This window comes from Glycine max, chromosome 12 (genome assembly GCF_000004515.6).
Source record: "Glycine max cultivar Williams 82 chromosome 12, Glycine_max_v4.0, whole genome shotgun sequence".
Taxonomy (NCBI): domain Eukaryota; kingdom Viridiplantae; phylum Streptophyta; class Magnoliopsida; order Fabales; family Fabaceae; genus Glycine; species Glycine max.
The window spans coordinates 4,305,886-4,316,970 of NC_038248.2; the positions used below are offsets into that span (position 1 = coordinate 4,305,886).

An 11,085-nucleotide genomic window follows, 5' to 3' on the forward strand; every position below is an offset into this window, starting at 1 on the left:
GTATGTGAAATTACAGTTCTGCCCATCTGTCAATCTTGCCTTTATATTTGTCCTTGTGCAAATAGATAATAATATAAATACATGAATATTTAACTAAATAGTAAACAATCATAAATATACAGCTAAGTTTATTGTGACTTTGAATTGAATATGTTCAAACGTATATAGTTCGAAATTTGGTTCAAACTAATGAAAAATATCTATTTTTTTCTTTTGACTTTCTATGTTTTGGTTTGACTATAGCAATTTTTACAAGATTAACTCGATCGACATCCTTGATATCGGTTCAACTAATTTGTGATCAAGAGCAAACTCTTTGAGTAATGAACTCTCTTATTGTAAGTTCATTGTTCGTTCTAAATTTGTGAAAATGAGTAAAAAAATATTTGAGTTAATTTTTTTTGGAGGAGATTAAGGAATAAACTTTTGTTCAAATATCACAAATAATGAAAGCAATCATGTTTTAGTTGGCAAGATGTTATAAGATAAAATACCACGTTTTTATTTCATGCAACCCATTGAATAAATATTATCTTGAAAAATTGAAAAACTTTATTTTATAAATAAGATAATTGAAAGGATAGTCAATCTTGTTAGGATTATCTATAATCAATATAGTATCATGATCATACTATTAGCATTAGTTAGTTACAAGCTAGTTATTAGTTTAGTTTGTTATATGTTAGTTAAGTTAGTTACAAGTTAGTTATTCTTATAACTAATTATATTATATAAGGCCCATTGTATTCATGTAATGAGTGAGATTTGCTCACTTCAGCAATATCCAAAAATAATATCAACAAAATTTTCCTTTTCTCCATTTCTCTCTCTTCCATTTGCATTCATTCATCCATGGTAGAAAGAGGTTTATCATGGTATCAAAGCCTTTATCTCTATCAACAAAAAGTCAGTCTTTCATCCTTCATCACCCAAATCTTCCATTACCACATCCTTGTTTTCACTTATATCAACAATTGGAACATCCATAGTCTCGGTTTTCCCATTTCGATCATCCTCACCCTTAATTTTCTTCCAATCTCTTTCACCTCCTTCCACTCCAACCTCAAAAGAACCACCCTCAAAGTTCAAATTCCTAGCACTTTCAGTCTCACCACCATATGAAAACATTAAGTTCCTACCACTATTTCTCATTTTTTTCTCTCGCCTGCTCAAAGTCATTTTCTTAGTTCCTGGTGGAATAAGCATTCTTAACTATGTCATTTTATGGAATCACCTTATCCTTCAATGGTGGAATAAGCATTTGCATAGCCAGAGTAAGTTTCTCCATGTTTAGCAGTTTTTTTTTCTACAAGGTGTTTAATTAAATGTTTTTGAAGATTTTGTTGGCTTTGGCTTATTGTTTTTAGCCTGTTAGGCTTGTTTTGATGACTTTAAGCTTTTGTCCATGGTGGTTAAGCATTGTTTTAGTTTTTGCCATGGATGGTTAAGCCTTGGTTGTTGTTGGTTCATAAAGTGTTTGTGAAAAGTTCTCATTGAAGATAGATTTTGTGTTCTTCTATTTGTTGATGTTTTATGTTGATGTAAGTTTTTGTTCACGGTGATTAAGCATTGTTTGAGCTTTTTCCATGGATGGTTAAGCATTGGATTGTTGTTTTGCTTATGTCTTGGGTGGTTAAGCATTTTTTTTGGCTTGTACTCTTGATGGCCAAGCCTTGTTGCTTCTGCCAAGTGGTTAAACTTTGAGGTATAGTTTCTGCTTGGTGGTTAAGCTTTGATAGTTTCATGGATTGATGATTTGAGAGTGTGAATGTATGAATACATGATTTTGATGATGCCAAAGAAGAATCAAACAAGGTTGCTTCAAAGGATAAACATTGCTTCAAGATTAATATAAGGTTGCTTCAACAAACAAAGTCTTGCTTCAAGATTAACTCAAGATAAAATCTTGCCTCAAAAAAAAGTGTTTCCAAGACATCCAAGGTTCTGGTAATCAATTACACTGTCGATTACCAGAAGACAATTTTGAAAATAGCTGTTAAAAAGGTTTTGAATTTGAATTTTGAACCTGTAATCGATTACTAGCAACGCAATTCTTGAAATTCAAATTCAAAAGTCATGACCCTTTAAAATATAACTGTGTAATCGATTACCAGAAACCTATAACCGATTACTAATGAAAAAATTCAGAAAAAGCTTTTTGAAAAGACACATCTCTTCAAACCATTTTGAAAAGGCACGAAGAGCCTATATATATATGTGTGTCTGATTTCAAAAAGCAAGAGAGAGATATTTTAAGAGAATTTCATTGTCAAATGTTCTCTCAACAACTCTTGGACAAACACTTGCAAATCTATTGAGAGTTAATCCAAGAACATCAAATTGTATTATCCACTCTAAAAGGGAGAAATCTTTCTGTTCATCTTAGAAAGTAAGTTGTAATCAAGAGACTGGTTGTCTCTTGAATTGTGAGTTTTCTGAACACAAGGGAAAATGATTCATTGGATATTCAGAAGTTGTAAAAAAGAATTTTTACAAAATTAGTAAAAATCTCAAGTGGGTTGCTTGAGGACTGGACGTAAGCAGGGGAAGTGGTCGAACTAGTATAAATCGAGTTTTCATTTCTCTCTTCCTTTATCTCAGTTATTTTACTGCAAATTACTTTGTCTTAAGCATTTAAAATAATATTGTTAAAATTGATTGCTTTTGCTTCTTCTTCTACATTCTAAGCCTCTCATTTAAAATTTGGGGGGGGGGGGGGGGCTAAAGTTTGTTAGTGGAAAAATTGTGAAACTTAATTCACCCCTCTCTTAAGTTACTGAGGTCACTTGTCCAATAGAGAACTTTGATACATGCTTTGGACTCTTGGAAGAAGATTGAGAAAGTCGATGTTGGTAAAAAGCTTATAGGATCTATGCACCATGACTACACCTACATTTTGATTTGTTTCTAAATTTATGTTTTGGTCGATGTATTTTTGGCATGTTTATCTATATTTCAATTTTTCAAACTTTATTTTCATTTCCTTTCATGTAAATGTATTATCTTCTCCAAGTTGGAAGTGTTTTCAACACCTTCCAGCTTGCGGCGGGTATTAGAGATATAAACTACTAGCATTAGTTAGTTACAAGCTAGTTATTAGTTTAGTTAGTTACATGTTAGTTTAATTAGTTACAAATTACTTTAGTTAGTTACAAGTTAGTTACTCTTGTAACTAATTATGTTATATAAGACACATTGTATTCATGTAATGAGTGAGATTTGCTCACTTGAGCAATATCCAAAAATAATATCAACTAGTTTGTCCTTTTCTCCATTTCTCTCTCTTCCATTTGCATTCATTCATCCATGGTAGACATGAGATTTATCATGCAATCGAAACATTTTTACAACATATAATTTTCCTTCAGATAACATCCTTAATTAAGCTAAAGTCCAAGAAATGAAGAATTAATACCATGCTAAATTATAATAATTAAAAGGGGACGAAAATGAAAATAATAGGCATTAGAAATAAACTAATAAATAAATATCACTTATAATTGGTATGAGGAGAAACAAGAAGTAACAATTGAAAAGTAACATATATAGTATAATCAATCAACATTTTTGTATTACTCAACTAGAATACAGTTCTTTGGGAAAGTGACCAACCAATGAAAGCTAACCATATGCTCATTCTAAAAGCAAAGATAAACGCCATACATTCAATTATAAATCATAAATATCTCACATCTCCTTCGTGTAATTGTCATCATTGTCATGTGGTTTGAATTTGAAATCCCAAGCTTCATAAAATACTTTAAAAATAAAAGTAACACATAATTGACATATAAAAAATATAATTTGTTTATATACCACTTGTTGTAGGATATGATTTATAAAATTGTGCTTTTGTGCTATAAGGGATGTGTTGGAAGCAAAAACCTTCTTTACTAACTTTTTCTTTCTTATCGAGGCATGTTTTGCTTTTGTAATGCCTCCTATCTTTTCATCTTTTTTTGTTTTGTTGTATCAATCATGCTATTTGGTGGGATCTTTGATAAGAGATTTCAAACCTCAAACATTACATTATCTACATTTGCTATATTTTGTCATTCATCAATATTATACTTAACAATTGACATCTTGCTTATTTGTTAATTTCATGCAAAATAATATCACAACGATCATTAGAATGTATGCAAAAATAATTTCAAAATGTAAAATAAAAAACTTTTTGATATAAAAAGTGTATTGCATTACGATGTCTTGTGTAGTACACAATCACTCAAATCACATTAAACAATATTATGTTAACCTATGTTGAGATGAGAATCACAAATAAATGAGTCTTCACAAATTATGAGTGATAAACAACATTTAAAATGTACCTAACATTTCAAACAATAACCACACTACATAGATCAAACAACCTAGATTAAGGGCACCATAGTTGAAGAGAACATCATTCAACATAACATATTGAGACAAATACACAATGGATAAAGATATTCACAAGAAATTATAGAAAGAGACATACACAAACTTTCAATTGTAGTCTAGAGAGAGAAATATCCACTAAGTAACAATCATTCCTAGATTTCAAACTTATGTAGTATCTCAATCATAACAAATACGAAAGACAAATATAAGTAGAGGTAGAAGACCATTTTACAAATTTAGAAACTTCCTTAATTACCATGATAAACTAGTAAAAACATTTTCAATAGTAGATCAAACTTTGTGATCTTAACCAACTTTTTGATGGACCCGGTAGTATCATATCTCTATAGATTTTTCCAATTTTTTGCTCAAACAGAAGATCAAGCTTTGTGGTTGTGGTATAACTTGGATTTGGTTAGGGTGGGTGGCATGACTCAACTTGGATTTGGTTAGGGTGGGTGGCATGACTCAACTTGGATTTGATTGGTTTGGTGGCCGCGATGCAACACAAAGAAAAGGGGGAAGTTGTAGGGGAAGGGGATAGGGTGGGATGACGTATAAGACATGAAAATATTATTTTTTGAAAAAACATGCATATCTTACTTGTTCTTGTAGAATAACATATCTTCACAATGGAGAACAAGTCTCTTGCTTTAACAATAGATCTTAAGAATATCAAATTTTGCATGGAAGATCAGCTTGTAAGAGCACCAATTAAAGATACTCTAATGTATCTTCCTTTTGTACTAGCCAAACTTATAAGTTGATTAGTTGGCCTTTACACAAGCTTGATTGAGCATGTATATGAACTAAACAATGTATTCGGTAAGCCTAACAAGCTCACCCAAGAGAATACTTCATACAATCGCCCAAGAATCAATTGACATTAGGAATAATTCAATCAAATATTCCAAAAAGAGGGAAGAAAATCGATTATTAATACTATACTCAAACAAGTGTATTTCTCATTAATACCCAACTTGTTTTGGTATATTTTTTTTTTGGTATATAGGAACCTGGCACACGGGTAAATATATCATACAATTTCTGTCTTATATTAGAAGAAACCATATACTTATTTTCTGGGAAAAGAAACATTGTTTTTTTTTTTTTAATGTAAGGACCAAAGAAACCTTGTCTTTATTTAATCATTACAATCGTTAGAAAATTGAGAGATTTTTTTCTTCAATAATATAATATAATCATAATCATATCATTATCATATTAGAAAACAAAAGAAACCTTGTCTTTAATTATTGCAATTGTTGGTATAACTGAGGGGGGAAATTTCCAATTCCTTGGTCATCTTTTCTGAGTTCTAGAACCCTTTTTTTTTTTTCTTTACGTTTACATCCACAGACCCAAGAGGTTTGTTCTTTTTCTACACTGGGCCAGTATGGCTCTGTATCGTGATTGAGGAGCTACTTTATAGTGGTCGCCGTATTGTAACGGTAGCGCAGCGAAGCCAAGATAAGAATGCATCAGATCTCAACACGTGGACCGCGCTGCTTATAATCGGATGCAAACCTATTTATATTCAACCCTTTAGTCTCCGTTTCTGGTCCGCCCTTTCCCATCTCATCTATTCTCGCCTCAGCTTTCACTCCAAACCCTTCCCAAACCCTAACCAACCACCTCACCCCTCTCGATCTCTTTCGCCGATCCCCGAAACCTTCCCTATCCGATAATTGACATTTCGCCGCCGAATTTTTTGGGAGGAACAAATCCACGATGGCGGCCTCCTCCACCAGCCAGGTCTACATCCAGGTAATCGACGATGTCATGATCAAGGTCCGCGACGAGTTCGTCAACAACGGTGGTCCCGGCGATGAAGTTCTCAAGGAGCTTCAATCTGTAATAATCACTCTTCTCTTTCCTTTAATTACCGTTCATCTGATTTTATTTTATTTCCCTGCCTTGGTTTTGACATTTTAGGTTAGTAAATTTCTAGCTAAATTGAAATTATGCGTTGATTTGGTTTGAAAGAAGTCTTGTTGTTTTGAATTAGGGCTTCGATCATTTGCGCGCTTTTTTTTTTGTTTGGTTTATGAGTTATATTATTTTTTTCTTCAATCGTTTGTGTTGTACTAAATTTTTTTCTTATGATTAGATATGGGAATCGAAGATGTTGCAAGCTGGTGCCATTGTCGGCCCCATAGAAAGGTCCGGGGCGCCTAAGCCAACGCCCGGCGGTCCAATTACTCCTGTTCATGATCTTAACATGCCTTATGAGGGGACTGAGGAGTATGAAACTCCCACAGCGGAAATGCTTTTCCCCCCTGTGAGTTTGAGCCCATTATTATTATGACTTTGTGAGTTACGCGACTCGTGTTTTATGAAGATTGTTGATATGGGATTTTGAATGCAACAGACGCCATTGCAAACTCCTCTTCAAACCCCTTTACCAGGAACTGTGGATAACTCAATGTATAACATTCCCACTGGACCTAGTGACTACCCGTCTGCTGGAAATGAACCTGGTGAAAATAATGAGATAAAAGGTGGAAGGCCTGGTCCATACATGGTAAAGCTCATTTTGTGTCTCCAAGATAACTGATTACCTGTTTTTGTTTCACATTTTACTTTCATAATATTTTAAATAGATGTCTGTCACAGTGGATAAATTCTTTAGCTAAAACCATGTGCATGTTGGTACTACCACTTTTATTCATCTTTACTTTCGATGCATGTATTATTTAAGTTGTCCATACAATCTTTTACAGCAACCTCCTCCCTGGACGAGCCAGAACCAGAACCAGAGGGCTCCACTTGACGTCAATGTTGGTAAGCCCCATTTGAATTTAATTTGGAACATAGTTTTTTTTAAGCAATACAGCTTTGCAGTAATTACGTGTAAATTACTTTAGCTTATGTGGAAGGGCGGGATGCTGCGGAAAGAGGAGCCTCTAATCAACCTCTGACACAGGTAAGCAACATGGTGAGGTCTTTCAGAAAAATGATCTGTTTTCAAATTTGAAGACCTCCTGGTGGAGTTTCTTTCATGAAGTCAGAGAATGTTACTTCTTTCTCCCTGTAACGTTTTTATCAGTAATTTTTGTCTTGAATTGACTGGAAAAGAGAGAACATGGAACCCACATAACATTTACATATTATTGGTGTTTGAAAAACATGCAGGACTTCTTCATGTCCTCGGGGAAGCGGAAACGTGATGAAATTGCTTCTCAATATAATGCTGGTGGATATATACCTCAGCAAGATGGAGCTGGAGATGCTGATTCTCAAATTTTTGAAATTGAAGTATGGCATTTCTTCATATTGCCAACATTAAATTGATATCTTGTAGATTTATATCAGCTTGGTGCTTGCATATTATATTAAATTGATATTTTGTAAATTTATATCAGCTTAGTGCTTGCATATTATTTGATGTAGTTTTGTAATGATATTAATTATAAAATATTTTCATCTCTGTGACCACTTCTGAAAAAAAGATGGGCTTTTATTTAACCTTTTAATGAACTTATGATACATTGTTCCATGAACTTTAGTGTTTAGAGCTCTTTTTTTATTATCAGCTGTTGTATGAATAACTTCCATATGACAGTATATTAGACTGCGCTTCTCAACTGTTGTATGAATAGCTTTCATTTGAAAGTATATAAGACTGTGTTTCTCAACTGTTGTGAACATTACAGTCCTCTGGTTTCTTTTGGAGCCAATTGTTGGACATTATTCTTTTTGGGATCCTGCTTTACATATATGCATGCATTTATTTGTCTTTTAATTTATTGATTTCTTGGTTGATTGAAAAGTTTTAGTTGCTGAGTATAAATCTTTCAGGTGTATGGAGGGGGCATCTCCATTGATGCAGGTCACTCTACTTCTAATGGAAAAATGCCAGCACATTCAGACAGGCCAGCTTCTCAGATTCCTCAATTTGATGGACCAATTCCTTACGATGATGATGTGGTTTCTACTCCAAATGTGAGTAGTGAATTTTTTCCTCCTTGCACTCTACAAGATTATATTGAAATACTTTCCCTTTTGTTCTTTTCCAAGGCTTATAGATATATGCTTTTGTACATTTTCACTTTTCCCTTTTGTTTTTTGTTTCCTATTTTCCATCTACTTCTAATATTTTGGGTAAAAGTGTATTCAACCCTTCATTGTTGGGTCTCTAGTACATAGACAGCTCAGCTTTCACCTTTGGTAATTAGTAATCTGCTTGCATATTAAAAAATGCTTCAATTTGCACGTCTTTTTCTTCTTTCATTTGTCAATATGAATATAAACTACAAAACAACCCATTCTTACCCTAAAAATGTTCAATTATCAATGCTTCCATTGATTGCTTATTTTAAATATTCATTCTTAGAATCCATTTTTTTTATAAAAATTAGTCACGTTTTTGAGTAGAAATTAGTTCCAATGTATTAATACTTTTTAATAATTGACAAAATTATAAGTCAAGGCCCTTCTGTACATTTCTGGGTCTAAAAGTGGCTCCTTCTAATTTGGCAAAAATTTGACATGTTAGTAAGAGAATCTGCCCAATTTGCATCTGCATCCCACAATTTTTAGTATGACCTTTGTCTTCATGCAGGAGACCTTTTCTTGGAGTGTCTTTAATATATTTCAAAATGTAAAATACAGCATAACAATGCCCTTTGTAGGGAAACTTAAGAAATTGACTTACCAAACTAACTGTAAAATAAATATTTGGACAAGTGACAGTGAGATAATTTAGTTTCCTAACCAGCCTTCTGAACCTCTCTCGGTGTCTGGGTCTAAAAGTGGCTCCTAACTTGCAAAAGTTTGACATTGGTATCCGTAGGAGTGTCAATAGGCTTGACATTCATCAACTATGTTTCATCTAAAATGTCATTGCACACTCCCTTTTAGTTTATACACAACTCGTCACACGTATCGTATTTATTGCATTCCAATCTTACTGTTTTTATTTTACTTGCATGCAGATGTACAATTATGGAGTGTTCAATGAAGACTACAACATTGCAAATACACCAGCTTCTTCTGGTAAATTGAGAGCGTAGATATACTTATATTATGTATAGGGTCTTGCACATTTATCTATATCACAAATGTTTCTGATGCATCTTTCCACCCTATTTATTAGATGTACCAGCAAGTACCCCTGCTCCTGTTGCTCAAAATGAGGTTGATGAAGAAGATGATGATGATGATGAGCCCCTAAATGAAAATGATGATGATGATGATTTGGATGATTTGGATCAGGGAGAGGATCAAAATACACACCATCTTGTTTTGGCCCAGTTTGACAAGGTAGCAACGTTGCTCTTCCACTTTCTCTAACTCAAATGTGCTATACCAATAACCAATGTGATGTTGCTGTATGTTTAATGAATGGTTCATGGTTGGAGAATAATTTTTTTGAGATGTCTTACAACTAACTTTAGGTGACGCGTACCAAGAGTAGATGGAAGTGCACCCTAAAGGATGGTATCATGCATATAAATAATAAGGACATTCTCTTCAATAAGGTTTGCTAGTTGTGAAGTGGAACTATGATAGGCACTTTTCTGTTCAGTTCAGCTTATCAAATTTTTCTGATGGCTGAAACTATGCTCTTCTGCAGGCAACTGGAGAATTTGAATTCTGATTTTGTCGGGGATTGGTCTTGCCATTTTTGTGGCAGTGCTTTGGTGAATTACAGGTGCCATTGAGTATTTTGTAATCTTTCTTTGATTATAATTATTAAATTAAAGCTGGAGGAGGAAGAGAAAAGTCCGTAATACTTTCGTCACTGTTATATTGATGTGGGCCTGTTGTACATAAAGGATGAGCAAATTTTGGCCTTTTTACATGGATAGGTACTCTGAGGCATTTCCTGAAGTTTGCCATTTGTCAAGTTGGATATGTATGTCTATTAGCTCTGCATACTTGGACAGTTTAAACTGCAGTGACTGTCGTGGTTAGTTTTTAGCCGTCATAAAGAACAACGATAATGTCTAGTGTGTTTTTCTTGGTTCCAACATGATCTCTGAACTTTAGTCCAAAAAGTGAAAGAAAACATGAAAATTTCGGGAATATGTTTTCTACAACAGCAACGTTCGTCATTTCTTGTGTTTTTTTGGACAAAACTTAAAACATGGTTTTTAAGGTCAGATGGCAATTGTAGTGTTATCTTGGAAACCAGTGCCGACATTTATTGTACAGGTTACTGTGTTGGAGAACAATCTAAAGACATGAACCTAATTTTTTTGTCTTGTGTTTTCTAGATTAATAGCTTGTTTCCATTTCCTTTTTTTTGGTCGATGAACGGTACGAAACCCTAGAATCAATGGATACAGCATGTTGACTGGTCGAGAAAAGGAACTTTCATTGCCAAGTGAATTTATGATGAAACATTTAATAATTTGTTTGTAATACAATAAATGTCTTTTATAATCTATTTTCTAAAGGCACTCGTTAAGATTTAAGGCTTCAATCATGTAAGTTTTTGATTGATAAAAAAGAAGAATTTACTTCAATCCATATTATTTTAAATATCATAGTTGCTATAACACGTGCCGAATTAGATGACCTGCCTTGGTAATATCTTGGTGTGGTTATCTTTGCACAACCCCGATGGATGTGCATTTGTGTTTCCTATGCTATATATATGATCATGTTTGGAATTCCGTTCCAAACCTTTCAAATTTCTGTTCAAAGCAAAAGTAAAGGAGTGTCTTTTGAAACGTTCGTTCAAGCTTCATCTAC

General features: G+C 33.6%; 1 protein-coding gene across 2 annotated transcripts; it reads left to right on the top strand.

Annotated features, from left to right (window-relative positions):
- Positions 1-5,666: 5,666 nt before the first annotated feature.
- LOC100812540 (transcription initiation factor IIA large subunit) lies at positions 5,667-10,413 on the top strand. 2 transcript variants are annotated; one of them, XR_417056.4, is made up of 12 exons: positions 5,667-6,237; positions 6,494-6,664; positions 6,755-6,907; positions 7,107-7,167; positions 7,251-7,309; positions 7,519-7,641; positions 8,185-8,328; positions 9,321-9,381; positions 9,482-9,648; positions 9,783-9,866; positions 9,962-10,039; positions 10,197-10,413. XR_417056.4 is itself a non-coding variant. In XM_003539553.5 (11 exons), exons 1-11 carry the CDS (start codon positions 6,115-6,117, stop codon positions 9,983-9,985), a joined length of 1,170 nt encoding a protein of 389 aa, XP_003539601.1. In that variant the 5' UTR covers positions 5,667-6,114; the 3' UTR covers positions 9,986-10,413. The 2 variants fall into 2 exon arrangements, 1 of the variants encoding a protein (XP_003539601.1); XM_003539553.5 differs by having other exon boundaries at positions 9,962-10,413.
- The last annotated feature ends 672 nt before the right edge of the window (positions 10,414-11,085 follow it).

Excerpts from the sequence above, each read along its gene's own strand:
- LOC100812540 (XM_003539553.5), top strand. The coding sequence starts at position 6,115 with ATGGCGGCCTCCTCCACCAGCCAGGTCTACATCCAGGTAATCGACGAT. Across the intron at positions 7,168-7,250 it reads TCCACTTGACGTCAATGTTG|CTTATGTGGAAGGGCGGGAT; the intron begins GTAAGCCCCATT and ends AAATTACTTTAG. Across the intron at positions 9,382-9,481 it reads AAATACACCAGCTTCTTCTG|ATGTACCAGCAAGTACCCCT; the intron begins GTAAATTGAGAG and ends CCTATTTATTAG.